General features: G+C 43.8%; 1 protein-coding gene across 1 annotated transcript in view; it reads right to left on the bottom strand.

The window, feature by feature from the left end:
* The window catches only part of LOC122561369 (protein kinase C delta type-like), a 112,788-nt gene that overhangs the window by 65,335 nt on the left and 29,057 nt on the right, over nucleotides 1-18,396 (bottom strand). The window contains exon 2 of the mRNA XM_043713126.2: nucleotides 11,915-12,048. Within this exon, the coding sequence (XP_043569061.1) occupies nucleotides 11,915-12,029 (115 nt within the window). The 5' untranslated portion in view covers nucleotides 12,030-12,048. The remainder of the gene's footprint in view (nucleotides 1-11,914; nucleotides 12,049-18,396) is intronic.

An 18,396-nucleotide genomic window follows, 5' to 3' on the forward strand; every position in this document is an offset into this window, starting at 1 on the left:
CTGTGGTCGAACACTTCAACTCCTCCTCCCACTCCACCAAGGACATGCAAGTACTGGGCCTCCTTCACTGCCAAGTTCTAGCCACCTGACATCTTCCACCTTGGGCCCTCCAATCACACAGGATCAATATCAAATTTGACCAGTTTCCTCATCTCCCCTCCCCCACCTTATCCCAGATCCAACCTTCCAACTCAGCACTGCCCTCTTGAACTGTCCATCTTCCTTCCTACCTATCCACTCCAACCTATCACCATCACCTCCCCAACCTTCATTTATCTATCACATTCCCAGCTACCTTTCCCCCAGCCCCACCATTCTCCCATTTGTCTCTCAGCACCTTTAGGTCCCCCTCAAATTCCTGATGAAGACCTGATGCTCGAAACATCTACTCTCCTACTCCTTTGATGCTGCCTAACCGGTTGTGCTTTCCCAACACGACATTTTATGACTGAAATCCATATAAACTACATAAATTGCTCTACCCTCGTCTACACACTTGGTCACATCAAAAAATTCCCACATGACCTCCCTTTGACAAAAATATTCTAACTACTCAATTCTCTCTAAATGGAGATTTAATGCTTTCATTCACTGTTTTCTCCAAATGCTTCTCTACTACTGTCATGAGGTTGACTGGTCTGTAATTTCTAGATTTAGGAGAAAGTGAGGATTGCAGATGCTGGACATCAGAGCTGAAAATTTGTTGCTGGAAAAGCGCAGCAGGTTAGGCAGCATCTAAGGAGCAGGAGAATCGATGTTTCGAGCATGAGGAAATGAGGAATTCTTCAGGAATGAGGAAAGTGTGCCAAGCAGGCTAAGATAAAAGGTAGGGAGGAGGGACTTGGGGGAGGGGCGTTGGAAATGCAATAGGTGGAACGAGGTTAAGGTGAGGGTGATAGGCCGGAGTGGGGGTGGGGGCAGAGAGGTCAGGAAGAAGATTGCAGGTTAGGAAGGTGGTGCTGAGTTTGAGGGTTGGGATTGAGACAAGGTGGGGGGGGGGTGGGGAGAAGGGAAACGAGGAAACTGGAGAAATCAGAGTTCATCCCTTGTGGTTGGAGGTTCCTAGGCGGAAAACGAGGTGCTCTTCCTCCAGCCGTCGTGTTGCTATGGTCTGGCGATGGAGGAGTCCAAGGACCTGCATGTCCTTGGAGTGGGAGGGAGAGTTGAAGTGTTGAGCCACGGGGTGGTTGGGTTGGTTGGTCCAGGTGTCCCAGAGGTTTCTAGATTTAGCACTACCACCCTTCTTGTAAAATTGAATCATATTAGCTGTCGATTCCTGAAGAAGGGCTAATGCCCGAAACGTCGATTCTCCTGTTCCCTAGATGCTGCCTGACCTGCTGCGCTTTTCCAGCAACACATTTCCATCTCTGATCTCCAGCATCTGCAGACCTCACTTTCTCCTCATATTAGCTGTCGGCCAATCCTCTAGCCCTTCCCCTGTGGCCAGAGATTAGTAAAAACCTGGGTCACAGCCTTAGGACTTTCTCCTTCATCTCCCACAACATCCTGGGATACAACTCATTCGGACTTGGGGGTTTGTCCACTTCTAAATCTGCCAAAACCTCCAATACCTCCTCATTTCTTATATTAATCTGCTCAAGAACCTCAGTCTATTGTCTCCTCGTATTCTGTATTTACATCCTTTCTCCAGAGTAAAGACAGATGCGAAGTACTCTTAACACTTTACCAATGTCCTCCAACTCCATGCATAGATTTTCCCCTTTACTCCTAATGGGCCCTATCTTTTCCCTCGTTAACTTCTGCTCCTGCATATACTTTAGTTAGAACCCCAAGATATTCTAATCTTGCCCACCAGTAGTTTTCTCATGCTCCCTCCTCACTCTGAGTTGCTTCCTTCAGTCTCCTCCTCTTCTCCTCTCCCCCCACTCCCCCCATCCCCTTCTCCCACCCCCAATATCGATAGTCCTCTAGGGCCTCTGTTGATTTGCTCCTTTTGTACCTGCTATTACATGTCTCTCTCTCCTTTTGGATCCGGTCCTGAATATTCCTAGACGTCCAAGTTCCCAGGGCTTGTTGCTCTGTTGTTTTACATAAAAAGGGAACATGCTGGGACCATACTCCCCCTGTACCTTTTTTTGAACACCTCCCACTGTTCCTCTTTAGTTTTATCCTCAAACGATGCTCCCGGTCAACTTCCCCACTTTACTAATTTTAATACAATCTGTCTTACCCCAATCCAAAACCTTTTTTTTTGCAGACCATCCATTTTATAAAAATATTTATAACGTACAGTGTTATGGTTTCCACCATAAAATGCTCCCCCACATTCAGTTTGAATGTGTCTGGCTTCATTCCCCAGAATTAGATCCAGCATTGCACCATACCTTGTCAGACAATCTACACATTAAAGAAACCCTTTTTTGTATACTTTTTGTCAATGTAATTTTTCCCCCTGAATCTTTTATACTATATTATCCCAAATAACATTGGAGCAGTCAAAATCCCCTTATTAATTACTCTCTTGCTATTTTCACATGCTTTAGTGAATTGACTGTATATCTACTCAATTGCCTGATTATTTGGAGTCTATAAAAACTGCCAATTTTTATTCCTAAATTCTACCCACAAAGCTTCCCTTTGATGACCCCTCCAAGGTATCATCCTTCGTGATTGCAGTAGCCGTCTGGCTGACTAATAATGCAACACCATCCCTAATGACTTTCAGTGTTTCTTTCAGATTTCTAGCATCTGCAGTACTTTATGTCTGAGTCAGTATTTGGGACCCTTGCTTTTCCCGACACACATTAATGATTCGGATTTCGTTGTGCAGGGGACAATTTCAAAATTTGCAGATGACAAAGCTGGGAAGAACTGTAAATTGTGAGGAGGACAATATGGAATTCCAGAAGGACACTAACAAGTCGATGGAACGGAGAAATAAGGGACAGATGAGGTTTGTGCAGAGAAGTTGGGACTAGAACAGACAAAGAATAATACAGCACAGGAACAGGCTCTTTGGCCCTCCAAGCCTGTGCTGACACATTCTGCCTTTCCAGAAGAAAACTGTCCTCACTGGATCCGTATCCTTATATTCCCTTCCTATTCATGTATCGGTCCAGGTGCTTCTTGAAACTGCTATTTTGTCTGCTTCCACCACCTCCTCTGGCAGCACATTCCAAGTACTCACCTCCCTTTGAGAGAAACACCTATCTCACACATCTTTTAAATTTCTCCCCCTTGCACCTTGAACTAGTGTCCCGTAGTAATTACCATCCCCCCCCCCCCCCCCCCACCGCACCACCACCTCCCAACCCTGGGAAAAAGCCTCAATCTTTTCACTGCATCCATACTATTCACAATCTTATAAACTTCTAATCAGATTGGCCCTCAACCTCCTGTGTCTCAGAAAAAAATCCAGCATACCAGGCAACCCCATGGTAAGTCTTGTCCGTACCCTTCCCAAAGCATCCACATCTTTCTGGTAATGTGGCAACCAAAACTATACGCAGTATTCCAACTGTGACGTAGAGTTTTATAAAGCTGCAGGATAACTTGTCTATCGTTATGCTCAATGCCCCATCCAATGAAGGCACAGGCTTTTTTTAAATTTAAAAACGACCTTATCTACCTGCGCCAACACCTTCAGTGATCTGTACACCAATACTCCCAAGGGTTCCGCCATTCATTGCATAATTTTCACCTGTACTTGACTTTCCTAAATGCATCACCTCACATTTGTACATATTAAACTCCATATGCCATTTTTCTGTCCATGCCTCCAACTGATCTATATCCTACTGTATTCGATGACAATCCTCCTCAGCATTATAGGAAGGATGCGGAAGCAGTGGAAAAGGGCGCAGAGGAGATTTACCAGGATGTTGCCTATGGAGGAAAGGTCTTATGGAGGAAAGGCTGAGGGACTTGAGGCAGTTTTTGTTAGAGAGAAGGTTGAGGGGTGACTTAAGAGACACAAGGTGATCAGAGGACTAGATAGTGTGGACAGTGAGAGTCTTTTTCCTCTGATGGTGAAGGCTAGCACGAGGTGACAAAGCTTTAAATTGAGGGGCGATAGGTATAGGACAGATGTCAGAGGCAGGTTCTTTACTCAGAGTATAAGGTTATGGAATGGCCTGCCTGCAACAGTAGTAGACTCACCAACTTTAAGGGCATTTAAATGGTCATTGGATAAACATACGGATGATAATGGAATAGCGTCGGTTAGATGAGCTTCAGATTGGTTTCGCAGGTCAGTGCAACATCAAGGGCTGAAGGGCCTGTACTGTGCTGTAATGTTCGATGTTCTAGCTGAAACTCCACTAATCTTTGTATCATCTGCAAACTTAGACCAGCTGTGTTTTCCTCCAAACCATTTATGTAGATCACAAACAGATCCTAGCACTGATCCCTGTTGAATGCCACTAGTCACAATCCTCCATTCTGAAAAGCACTCTTCCACCGCTATCTTTGGTCTATGACTAAGCCAGTTCTGTATCCATCTTGTCAGCTCACCCCAATACCATGATACTTTGCCTTTTGTACCAGTCTGCCATGAGGGACCTTGTCAAAGGCTTTACTGAAGTCCACGTAGACAACATCAACTGCTTTTCCCTCAAATCATCTATATCACCTCCTCAAAAAACTATCACAAAACCATGCCGTCTACCGCTAAGAAGTCTATTTGTTTCTAAACGCTAATAGATTTTATCCTGCAGAATCTTTGCCAATAATTTCCCTACCACTGACATGAGACTCATAGGCCTGTCATTTCCTGGATTATCTCTGCTCCCCTTCTGAAACAATGGGACAACTTTGGCTAATCTCCAGTCCTCAGAGACCTCATCTGTGGCCAAAGAGGATACAAAATTGTCTGTCAATGCTCCAGCAATTTGTTCTCTTGCCTCCCTCAATATTCTCGAATAGATCTCTTCAGAACCCAGGGACTTATCTACAAAGACTGTTCGCCTTGGAAAGAAGGCAGCTGAGAGGAGATCTGAGAGAGGTTTTCAAAATCGTGAGCAATCTGGAAAGAGTAGATAGGAGAAACTGTTTCTGCATGTAAGAGGAACAAGAACGAGGGGGCATTAATCAATTTGAAAAGAATACAACATAGCGAAAAGTTAGGGCATGGAACGAACTGCCTAGACATATGGTGGAGGCATGTTGAATTGAGGTATTCAGGAGAGTATTGGATGATTGATTTTAATCCAAATGATGTGCAAGGGTTTTGGGGGGGGGGGGGGGGGGGAAAGACGCGATAAGCAAGACGTTGTCCTGGGTCTTGCTGCTCATATGATGAGCCAATACAGGCCAAACGGGCTGAATGATCCCCTTGGACTATAATGTCAGTCTGTCCGTCCGTCAGTATCTGGCCACATCCCTATCTGCTGGGAATACAGTTATATTTCAGGACTATCTGAAATGAAAAATTGTTTTATTACTTGACTTTTTAGAAATTAAAGCGCATCAAGGTGGATAAATCCCCAAGCCCGATCAAGTCCATCCATCCTCGGATGTTGTGGGAAGCTAGGGAAGAAATTGCAGAGGTCCTTGCAGAGATTTTTTATTTCATCTTTAGCACAGGCGAAGTTCCAGAAGACTGGAGAGTGGTTAATATTGTTCCATTTTTTAAGAAAGATAAGCCAGGGAACTACAGGCCAGTGAGCCTGACATCAAGTTGGAGAGGATACTAAAGGACAGGATCAACCAAGGTCTGATTATGGATAGTCAGCATGGATTTGTGCACGGGAAGTCATGTCTGATAAATTTTTGAAAAACGCAAATAGGTAACAAGAGGATAGTTGAGGGTAGGACAGGGGATGTTATCAACATAGACTTTAATAAGGCCTTGAAAAGGTCATGAACAACAGGCTAATTATGAAGGTTAGTTTTCATGGGATCCAGAGACAGCTAGCTAATTGGCTTGATGATAGAAAGCAGAGGGTGATAGTTTAAGGTTGCTTCTTAGACTGGAGGCCTCTGACTAGTGGCCTGCCACAAGGGTTGGTGCTGGGATGCTGGTTATTTGATATTTACATAAATGATCTGAATGCGAATGTACTACGCATGATTATTAAGTTTGCAAATTATACAAAATTAAGAGGTATCATTGACAGCAAGGAAGATTATCAAAAATTAGAGGGATCTTGAAAAGATGGGGAAGTGGGCTGAGGATTGGCAAATGCAATTCAATACAGATAAGTGAGAGGTGCAGCACTTTGGAAAGTCAAACTAAGGTAGGACTTATACAGTAAATGGTAAGGTCCTGGGGAGTGCTGTAGAACAGAGGGACCTAGGAGAACAAAGACAGTTCTGGAATGTAGGTTTGCTCGCTGAGCTGGAAGGTTGGGTTTCAGATGTTTCGTCAACATACTAGGTAACATCAGTAAGCCTCCAGACGAAGCACTGGCGATATAGTCCGCTTTTTTGCTTACAGGTTTCCTTGGGCGGGTGACATCATTTCCGAGGTAATATCATTTCCTGTTCTTTTCCTCAGGGGTGGAAAATGGGATCCAAGTCAAAGTGTTTGTTGATAGAGTTCCGGTTGGAATGCTGTGCTTCTTGAAATTCTCGCGGGTGTCTATTGGACTTGTCCTAGGATGGATGTGTTGTCCCAGTCATAGAGTAAGAGATGTACAGCATGGAAACAGGCTCTTCTGTCCAACCCGTCCAGGTCGACCAGATATCCCAACCCAATCTAGTTCCGCCAGCACCCAGCCCATGTCCCTCAAAACGCTTCCTATTCATATACCCATCCAAATGCCTCTTAAATGTTGCAATTGTACCAGCCTCCACCACTTCCTCTGGCAGCTCCTTCCATACATGTAACAACCTCTGTGTGAAAATGTTGCCCCTTAGGTCCCTTTTATATCTTTCCCCTCTCACCCTAAACCTATGCCTCCAAGCTCTGGACTCCCCCACCCCAGGGAAAAGACTGTCAATTTATCCTATCCATGCCCCTCAATTTTGTAAACCTCTATTTGGTCACCCCTCAGCCTCCAACACTCCATGGAAAACAGCCTCAGCCTGTTCAGCCTCTCCCTATAGTTCAAATCCTCCAACCCTGGCAACATCCTTGTAAACATCTTCTGAACCCTTTCAAGTTTCACAACATCTTTCCAATAGGACGGAGACCAGAAAATTGCACACAATATTCCAATAGTGGCCTAACCAATGTCCTGTACAGCCACATGACCTCCCAACTCCTGTATTCAATACTCTGACCAATAAAGGAAAGCATACCAAACGCCTTCTTCACTATCCTATCTACCTGCGACTCCACTTTCAAGGAGCTATGAACCTGCACTCCAAGGTCTCTTTGTTCAGCAACACTCCCTAGGACCTTACCATTAAATGTATAAGTCCTGCTAAGATTTACTTTCCCAAAATGCAGCACCTCGCATTTAGCTGAATTAAACTCCATCTGCCACTTCTCAGCCCATTGGCCCATCTGGTCCAGATCCTGTTGTAATCGGAGGTAATCTTCTTTGCTGTCCACTACACCTTCAATTTTGGTGTCATCTGCAAACTTACTAACTGTATCTCTTATGCTCACATCCAAATCATTTATGTAAATGACAAAAAGTAGAGGACCCGGCACCGATCCTTGTGGCACTCCACTGGTCACAGGCCTCCAGTCTGAAAAACAACCCTCCACCACCACCCTGTCTTCTACTTTTGAGCCAGTTCTGTATCCAAATGGCTAGATCTCCCTGTATTCCAACAGATCTAACCTTGCTAATCAGTCTCCCATGGGGAACCTTGTCAAACACCTGACTGAAGTTCATATAGATCACATCTACTGCTCTGCCCTCATCAATCCTCTTTGTTACTACTTCAAAAAAGTCAAAGTGGTGCCCTTCCTCATCTGTATGTAAACATAGTAGTGAGAGAGGAGGTCAGGTCTTTTTGTGGCTAGTTGAAGTTCATGTATCCTGCTGGCTAGTTTTCTGTCCGTTTGTTACAGTTCTTGCAAGGCATTTTGTAAGTAACATTTATTTTGCTGCTGTCTGTATCGGGTCCTTCAAGTTAATTAGCTGCTGTTTTAGTGTGTTGGTGTGCTTGTGGGCTACCACGATGCCAAAAGGTCTAAGTAGTTTGGAAGTCATTTCGGAGAGGTCTTTGATGTAGGGAAGAGTGGATAGTGTTTTGTCTGCTTGTTTGGGTTTGTTGCTGAGAAAAATCAGCGGACTATGTTCGTTGGGTACCTATTCCTTTTGAATACAATGTATAAGTAATTTTCCTCTGCTCTTCATAGTTCTTCTGTGCTGCAGTGTGTAGTGGCTTATCAAAATAATGTTCGAATGCAGCTTCATTTGTGGATGTTGGATTTCTTCTGTAGTTCAGTATTTGGACTTTTGTGTTGTTTTCCTGTAGATGCTGGCTTGAAGTTCCCCATTGGCTGTTTGCTTTACTGCAACATCTAGAAATGGCAGTTTGTTGTTGTTCTCCTCCTCTTTAGTGGCTTTTATGCCAGTAAGGGTATTATTGATGGTCTTGAAGGTTTCCTCTAATTTGTTTCGTTTAATGATGACAAAGGTGTCATCCACGTAGCAGACCCAAAGTTTGGGTTGGATGATTGGCAGAGCTGTTTGTTCGAGTCTCTGCATTAGTGCCTTTGCTAAGAACCCTGATATCGAAGATCCCATGAGTGTATTTGGGTTTGTCTGTAGGTTGTTGCTGTTGAAGGTGAAGTGTGTGGTAAGGCATAGGTCCACTAGCTTGGTGATACTGTCCTTGCTGATGAAGTTGGTGTTTGGTGTAGGTGTCTTTGGTTCTTCTAATAGTGTAGTCAGTTTCCTTGGCCAGGATGATGTTGATGGAGGTGAACAGAGAATTCCTAGAAGCATGACATTCCAACCAGTATTGTAAAATCAACAAACACATTGACTTGGATTCCATTTACCACCCCCGAGAATAAAAAAAAAAAACAGGAAATGACATCACCAACCCATGGAAACCTAAACACAAATAAAAAGGAGGCCATACCATCAGTGCTTTATCCAGAGGCTCACTGATGTTACCTAGTATAAAACCGAACCTTCCAGCTCAGTGAGCAAACCTAAATCCAGAACCTCAATCTGAGCTACAAATCTTAAAACTTGCTAAGGACATAGTTCTTTGAAAATGACATGACAGGTTGTCAGGCTGCTGAAGGCAGCATTTAGCATGTTGATTTTTGTCTGTCAAAGCACTGAGTGTAGAAGTTGGAACATTATGTTATAGTTGTATAAATAATTGGTGAGGCTTCATTTGAAATATTGTGTACAGTCTTGGTCACCCTATTATAGGAAAAACTTAAACTGGAAAGTGTGCATAGAAGATTTACAAGGGTACTGCCAGGACAAGTAGGCATGAGTTATAGAGAGAGGTTGGCCAGGATAGGAATTTGTTCCTTGGGACATAGGAGAATGAGGGGTGTCCTTATTGAGGTGTATAAAAATTATGAGGGATATAGATAGGATGAATGCATATAGTCTTTTATCCCAGGGATGGGGGAATTGAAAACAAAAGAGCAGGGGTTTAAGGTAAAAGGGGAAAGATTTAACAAGGACCTGAGGGGCAATTTCTTCACACAGAGAGTGGTGTATATATGGAATGGGCTGCCAGAGAACAGGCAGGTATAACAGCAACATTTTAAAAACATTTGGATAGGTGCATGGATGGGAAGGGTTGAGGGATATGGACCAAATGCAGGTAATTGGAACTAGCTGAGTGGGCACCATGGTCAGCACGGACCAGTTTGGGCCAAAGGGCCTGATAACGTGCTGTATTACTCTATGACTCGAAGCTAGAAGCTGCATGCCATTTTTACTGAAAAGACTTTGAAAGTTTTGCATAGTTGCTTCTCCAACAAGAAATGGAGTTTATGATCTTCACACCTGTTTTCCCATTAAGAGAGAGGATTAAGGGCCCTAATGTTCATGCTGGTCTAGCAACTCTCTCCAAAATTAGTTCTGCTCTACAGACCAAGGATCAGAGTAAAAAAGACATGCTAGAGAACACAAGACTCTCTTGAAATCTTAATCTCAGCAGAAGCCCCTGGGAACCGGAGACTTTTCAAATACCAATTCCCCCTGTACAGGCTGAAAGATTGGGCTGTCATGTTCTGAAGAATCAAACATACACCATTAACTCTTCAGCTTCATCAACAGGAAAAGACAACATGAGAAGTCATCACATTCTATCCCTGACCTAAAAGGAGTCATTTTTACCCAAGAATAAAATAATCCATCACATTTGCAGAAACCGGAATTTTTGAATTTTAAGCTTATGTCTAGGTGTGGAATTAAAGCGATAGAGTTTTAATTCCAGATTACATTTTAATCGGCATTTGCCAGTTGCTTTAAGAATAAGCTGCAGTTACAAAAATCAGATTATTTTGGATTCATTAAAAGAAGCCTGGGGGACCTTGCTCTTGTTCTGGATCAAGTACAAAAGAGAAGCAACTGGCCATTTTGGTGATTGAATCACGACATTTACACAGGCAGCTGGTGGAGCAGTGGGACTTCAGCACATTCCTCCAGTCACAGTAATATCATTGAGAACAAACTACTTAAAAGCAGAAGTAGGCCATCCAGCTCTTTGAGCTTTTTATTAGTTTCCATTTCAACTACCACCTTCCTATTTACCCCTGTTGCCCGTTGATCCCCTTACCTAAAAAGGGATCTATCCACAACTATCCACACTTTAAAAATATTCAATGAGCCCACCTTCAAAAGCTGCACACTCAAAATGCATTTGCATCTGTCTTGAAAAGGTTACTCCAAATTTTTAAGCTGTGCCTGATCGTTCTCTTTCTGCCAAAAAACAGTTTTTCCAATTTATTTTTAACTATTGTGATTACTCAGCCATCGTTCTTTCGATCTTGTGATATTCCTGACAGTCACTAACCTCCACTCCCTACTTTGTCTTCACACTGTAATTACTAAATCACACTCAACTGGGAGTGTCTCACATTAGAGGTCAGAAACTTCCCTTTAAACCCACAAACAATTCGAGGAGCCCAAGACCATGGCTGCTGCTTAGTTCAATTCCCAATGATGCCACCAAACAACACAGAAAACAGGGGTAGAAGTAGGCATTTAGACCTTCGAGTCTGATCCACCTTTCATTAGGATCAAGACTTAGGATTAGAGAATTAGACTCCCCAGTCACCAGGAACATCCTATGTTTACCTAGTCTAGTCCCAGTCAGAATTTTATATGTTTCTATAAAGAACCCCTCATTCTTCTAAAGTTCAGAGAATATAGTCCAAACCACTGCAGTCTGGCTTTATACACCAGTTCTGCCATCCCAGGAATCAGTCCAATGAACCTGCACTACACTCCCACCAATGCCAGAACATCCTTCCTCAGAAGGAAAGCAAAATCTGCAAATTATACTCCAGCTGTGGTCTCACCAAGATACTGCGTTGTTGCAGCAAGGCATCCCTGCTCTTGTACTTGAATCCTCTCACTACGAAGACTAAATTGCCATTTACCTTCTTTACCACATACTACACCTACTTGTTTTGGTGATTGATAGGAGAGGACACCTAGACCTCATTGCACTCCCCTTTCCTAATCTATTGCCATTTAGATAATAATCTGCCTTCCCGCTCACTCAGCCTAAAATCATTTAAACATCTCTGCTTACTCCTCACAGATCACCTTCCCACTCAGCTCGGAGTCCTCTGAAAATGTGGCGATATTACATACAGATCCCTTATCTAAATTAAGAATAATCCATGTGACATTGCTTGTCAGGAAGTATCCTGATCCATAACCTGAAATTCTGATCAGATCAGAATGTGCACATCTAGTTCTCACAGTACCCCACCTGATATGGCAGGAATGGGTTGGCATTACCCTGCCCCCTCTAGAAGAGGCAGGGACTCCCTGCTAACTCCCCAGACTGTAGTGAAGGAGGGGGGATCCCTTTCCTTGAAGCTCAGAGCTACAACCTTTCATACCTGTTGTCAAGGCTTCCTTCACCTTTACAGCAACGAACGGCGGAAGAGGGTCCGCTGAATTCACCATGGAACCCACCTCATAGGAATTAAACGAGAGGCGAAGAAATGGAGCCATGACTCAAATGGAGGAGAATCTGGGTAGCAAGAAAAAACAAAATTCAAATCATGCAAACTCAAAGGTCCTTAAAATCAAAGCTTTAATGACAATCAATCCCAAGGATTTACAGACTATTCAGGAAGTTATACCGAAGGCAGAATCCATACATTTACAAACACTGGCATTTCTGTGGAAACTGAGTCAGGGATCTGATTCAGGAAAACAAAACAGAAACAAACACCAGAACCATATCCCAGTGTTATAGAGTGACAGACACTACTCTCCAGTACTTTACCCCAGAGTTATACAGTTACAGACCCGTCCCCATCAGTATTGTAACCCAAGCATCATACAGTGGCAGACCTCACATTGACTTCTAGCAGAAGAACATGGTCATTTTAAAATCTTCAGCTTTTTTTTCCCCCAAAACTTTTCCGTGGCCTCATTGACCTGTCTTTCAAGTCTCCTCTGGCCCTATAATCCTCCAGGAGCGCTGCGTTCATTGAAGTCTAGATTATTGCCACCCAGTTGTAAACAGTCCAGTTGCCTTGGTCCTTAACTGTGAACTCCAATGTTTTCTCTCATCCAATTTAAGTTGATGTTTATTTTAAACACCATTGACCAAAGTTTTGGTGCATTACCACCATCCTGATAGCTCAGTTTCAAACTTGGCTCAATAAGCCTACTGTTAAACCCCTTTTTAAAAAAAATCCCAGGGCATTATGCAAATGCAAGTGTTGTTGTATGCAGTGAAGTTGGGTCTGTCTCTAGCCAATGAACCCCTGCAACATTACTACCTCACCCCCTTGCCCCAAAATGGGCACTGTACTTGCTCTTTGCTGGTGGGTTTCAGGCAGGAACAGGCAGCATGCTGTGTCAGCATTGCCACAGACATGGAATTTCACAGAATTCCAGTGATGAAACATTGCAACACAGTAAGGTCACTGCAGCAGCCAGGAGGGCTTGAGCTGAGAATCAGGAAACTGTCAAAGGCACTAGTATCCCTAACTGAAAGACTCATTCACAAATGCAACATTTGTATCCCATTTCTGTTTGGCAAAAGCCCTGTAACAAATGGCTAATAAACAGTATGGGTGGAATGAGCACAATGTATGGCAGAATGTGGTTCAAGGGGAGGTAAGAGATAGTTTTGGGTGTTGAGAACATGTTGATCACATTTTCTGACTGCATGGAGGTGATGGACAGCACCTCAAGCATCTACTTCAGCCCTTATTATTGAAGCAAACAAACTGGCACCATGGAGTTCAGAGGTGCATGCTTTTAATGAGAACTCTAAATAAACAGAAACTTGTATAAAAGTTCCAGTGAGGCCACAGCTGGAGCACGCTGTATAATCCTGGTTGCCACTGTAGGACAGATGGCATTGCAGTGGAGGAGGTGCAAAAGGAGATTCACCAGGAAATTACCTGGATGGAGCATTTCAGTGAAGAAGAGAAACTGGATGAACTCAGGTTTCTTTATCTGTGGAGCAGAGGAAGCTGAGGGGAGGTGTCTAAGGTTATGAGGGACATGGATAGGTAGATAGGAAACACTATTCCCTTTGGTCAAAGGGATTAATAACATGGGACCAGATTATTAAAGGTGAAAGGCAGAAGGTTGAGAGAGAATTTGGAGGGAAACCTCTGGAATGTAGGGAGGGTAATTGAAGGAAACCTCAACCCTTAAAAAGGTACTTGGGTAAGCACTCGAAATATCATAACATCTAATGCTGTGGGCCAAGTGCAGGAAATGAGACTAGTGTAGAAAGGCCAGCACAGGGTTTATAGGCCGAGGGGGCCTCTTCTGTGCTGTATTACCTTGTGTTTCTGTAAAAGTGTGGAAAGACAGACTCCAGTTCACTCCTTCAGCTGAACCAGATCAACTTGTGGGACAGAGGGTGGAACAGGAAAGAGACAGAAAAAAAATGTTTTGAGTGGGCAGGAATAATCTCCATTTCAGCATTCTCATTCACACACTTAGTTTCACTGGCATTTGGTGGCAGGCCTCACACTTGCCCCAACAGCTCTTCTCTCTCTATGACAGAGCCCCTCCTCAATTCCTCTCAAACCCCCTTCCTCACCCTCAAGTATTACATGTTGCAACAACTGGCAAGGTAACAAGGAGGATTTAAGAAGTTGATTGTACAATCTGAAGGAATCAACTTGTGATTGAAGATACTCAAATGTAGGTAACAAAAACAGAAAATTTGCAAAGCAACTCAGACTGAGCAGCTAGAAAACCCTTCAAAAACCAGAGTATCAAACTGTCATCCCAAATTCAAAAATGCCTCTCTGCATAATCCTGACCCATGATCCCCCACCACAAACAACAATACCCCAGGCAACAACAATATAGAAATCATCCCGCACCCCCGACACCGAACTGTCCAGTCCTCCCACAGCAATGAACCATAATCCAGTTTCGACAAAAAGGAAAGCGGAGCCATCCCACTCTCATTGAGGAGAGAACGCAGACAGATCAGACAGCATTCCAAAACAACAGACTGAACAACATGTTCACACTGTCCCCCCCTCAAACACTCCTAGGTCAGAGACAGCAATACCCGGGGTTAGATGGTTTGAAGGATATTTCCAATTTCAACAGCTGTTTCAAGGAATGTCTGAGTAAAGTTTGCAATTTTCACAGGGGTCCACCTCCTATCCATAGAGGTAGACAGAGGTCACTCCTCACTACTGTTTGCAAAGGAACATCGAAGCTGTGTGAAGCCAAGGGCGTTTAATAACAGGCGCAATGCCTGGGAGTCAGTGAGCTCAAGCTCAAATGGAAATGGCTCAATTTTGAGATCCAGAAAAAGTTGGAGAACATAGACTCCATGTCCACCCGTGTCAGGGGGCCATGATTCACATCCTACACGAGGCTGAAGTGCAAAATTCATGCACATCCTCTTACTGCAGGACTGACATGATTGGGGTGTGAGCATAAAAGATTACAGCAAGACCAGTGTCCTCTCTGGTGGATGTTGAAAAGCACAGGTCTTGTTTCAAACATACACAATACATTGAAGATGAACAGTACCATTCACTCTGGATGATGATTTGCTGGTATAGATTTAATGTTGTTTTGATGGTACAGGCACAGTGGGCCATAGGGCCTCTACTTTACTGTAGTATTCTATTAAAGAATCTTTAGCCAGAGGTCACGAGTGAGTGGTCCATCTCCGCCTCCTCCAGTAATCCCCAGATTCGCAGATACCAGTCTTCAGCCAATTTGACTCACAGTGATAACAAGAAATGGCTGGATGCACTGGATACTGCAAAGGCTATGGACCTTGAATACATTCCAGCAATAACATACCAAAAGACATAGGAATAGAAATTAGGCCATTCAGCCCATTGAGTCTGCTCTGCCATTCAATCATGGCCGATTAGTTTCTCAACCTCATTATCCTGCTTTTTCCCTGTAACTCTTGACAATCAATAACTTATTTATCTCTTTTTAAAGGTATTCAATTACCTGACCTCCACACCCTTCTGTGGCAATTCACCCCTTTAGCTTCTCCTTAGCTCCATTCTAAAAAGGTCTTTCAGCTGTGCCCTCAGGTCTTTGTCTCTCCTGTCAATGGAATCATTTTCCCAACATCCACTTTGTCGAGGCCATTCAGTATTCTGTAAATTTCAATCAATCAGAGCCCCCTTCATCCTTCTAAACTCAGAGTACAGACCCAGAGTTCTCAAATATTTCTCTTAATACTGAAGACTTGCGCCAGATCTTGTACAATAACATTGGCATCTACCTGACAATGTGGAAAATTGCCCAGGTATGTCCTGTACACAACAAGCAGGACAAATCATAAAAAGGTCACAAGTGGGGATGTTCACCAAAGATTGACAATGTTCAGCATCATTCATGGCAGTACATGTTCAAATGCAACAAGATCTGGACAATGTGCAGATTTGGATTGACAGGTGGCAAGTCACTTTTTTAAAAAAAATCATTCACAGGATGAGGGTGTCTCTAGCTGGGCCAGCATTTATTGCCTATCCCCAATTGCCCAGAGAGCAGTTAACAGTCAACCACAGTGGCCTCCATGTGACTCCAGTCAGCCAAGTATGGCAGTTTCCTTCCCTATAGGACATTACTGAACCAGATGGGAGTTTTCTCTCCCAACAATCAACAATGGTCAGGATTAGACTCTTTCTTGCAGACTTATTGTATTCAAATTCCACTATCTTCCATGGCAGGATTCAAACTCAGGACCCCAGAATATTCCCTGTGTCTCAGGATCAACTGTCTAGTGATAATACCACTAAGCCATCACCTCCCCATACAAATGCTAGGCAATGACCATCGCCAACAAAAAACACAATCTAACCATCACCCCTTGACATTTACTGACATCGTCATCACTAAGCCCCCACTAACAACATACTGAGGGTTACCATAGACCAGAAACTGGAGTAAAAATCCAAACATCTGCAGACACTGGAAATCAGAAAAAAAAACAAATTGCTGGAAAAAACTCATCGGGTCTGGCAGCATCTGAGGAGAGAAAAAGTTAACATATCAGGTCCAATGACCCTTCTTCAGAAGAATTGTTTTTGTTTCAGACAAGAAACTGAACTTGACCTGTTACATAAGTATAGAGGCTAGGGATATTGCGGAGAGTAACTCACTTCCTAAGTTCAAAAAGCTTGTGCACCATCTACAAGGCACAAGTCAAGAGTGTGATGGAATACTCTCCATTTGCCTGGAGGTATGTAGCTCCAGTAACACTCAAGAAGCTTGACACTATCCAGGACAAAGCAGCCTGCTTGATTGGCACCCCAACCATAAGTATCCCCTCCCTCCACCACCAACACGCAGTAGCAGCAGTGTGTGCTGTCCACAAGTTGCTCTGCAGAAATTCAAAGATCCTCAGACAGTAACTTCCAAACCCACAGCCACTTCCATCTAGAAGGACAAGGACGACTGATCCACGAGAACGCCCTCTCCCTGCAAGTTCCCCTCTGAGCCACTCACCATCCTGACTTGCAAATAGATCACTGTTCCTTCACTGTCGTTGGGTCAAAATCCTGGAATTCCCTCCCTAACAGCATTGTGGGTCAACCGACAGCACACAGATTGTGGCAGTTCAAGAAGGCAGCTCACCACAACCTTCTCAAGGGGCAGGCAATAAGTGTTGCTCCAGCCAGCAATGCCATTAATGAATGAAGAAAAACTCAATTCCTCTGGGATGTTACACCGGAGGGTATAATTTCACAGAATTCACAATGGCTTAGATTTCCAGAGCTATTTAATGTCAATCTGCATCAGTTTTTATGTGAATCTGGGCAGGGCCGGCCTCTGGTTGATTTAAGCTCTCTATCACAGCCTAGACCTTCTAAGGCAACCAGACAACTCAGTTACCACCTGGCTATCAGCTAACACATGACAAAACTAAGACTGCTGCTTCCTGTTCTAGCTACCAACTGGATAATTAAGTCTCAGATTCAGAAAAGACAAGGCACCAGCTTAATTTTGAATTCATTGATAAATAGTTCAAAAATTGAATCAAATTAAGTCAAATAATGGAAAGATGGGTTTAGTTGCATGGAAAATTATGGAAATTTTTTTTAGGGTGGTGGTTCTCAGGGGAAGTTAAGATTCCAGATCAAGTAATAGAACAGAGTATGGAAAGGATCTGAAATCTAACTTCAGGCACAGCAGATAAGGGGATAATTAGGAGAAGGGGCGCAGTCAATGCAGGATGGAGGGTGTTGTAGTTAAATGCACACAGTATACAAAACAAGGTAAATGAGGCCATAGCTCAGATGGAAATTGGCAGGTATAATGTTGTGGATATCAAAAATGTGGGCGGCACGGTGGCACAGTGGTTAGCACTGCTGCCTCACAGCGCCTGAGATCCGGGTTCAATTCCCGCCTCAGGCGACTGACTGTGTGGAGTTTGCACGTTCTCCCAGTGTCTGCGTGGGTTTCCTCCGGGTGCTCCGGTTTCCTCCCACAGTCCAAAGATGTGCAGGGTCAGGTGAATTGGCCATGCTAAATTGCCCGTAGTGTTAGGTAAGGGGTAAATGTAGGGGTATGGGTGGGTTTCGCTTCGGCGGGTCGGTGTGGACTTGTTGGGCCGAAGGGCCTGTTTCCACACTGTAATGTAATCTAAGTAAATCTAATCTAAAAATCTAAGTGACTGCAAGGGGATCAGGACTGGGGGCTTAAGATTCAGGCATACTCATCCTATTGAGGGGGCAGCAGATGGGCAGAGGGAACAGGGTTGCTTTGATAGTAAGAAATAAAATTAGATTGATAGCAAGTGGTCAAAGACATAGAATCTGTGGGGGGTGGGGCAAAGAGTTGAGGAACCTCAAAAGGAAAGAGATAGACCCTAATGGGAGTTGTGTCTAGACTCTGAGCAGCAGTCAGGATG

The sequence above is a fragment of the Chiloscyllium plagiosum genome, unplaced genomic scaffold (assembly GCF_037043375.1).
Source record: "Chiloscyllium plagiosum isolate Xiang-an unplaced genomic scaffold, Cpla_swu_hap1 HiC_scaffold_14, whole genome shotgun sequence".
NCBI lineage: Eukaryota > Metazoa > Chordata > Chondrichthyes > Orectolobiformes > Hemiscylliidae > Chiloscyllium > Chiloscyllium plagiosum.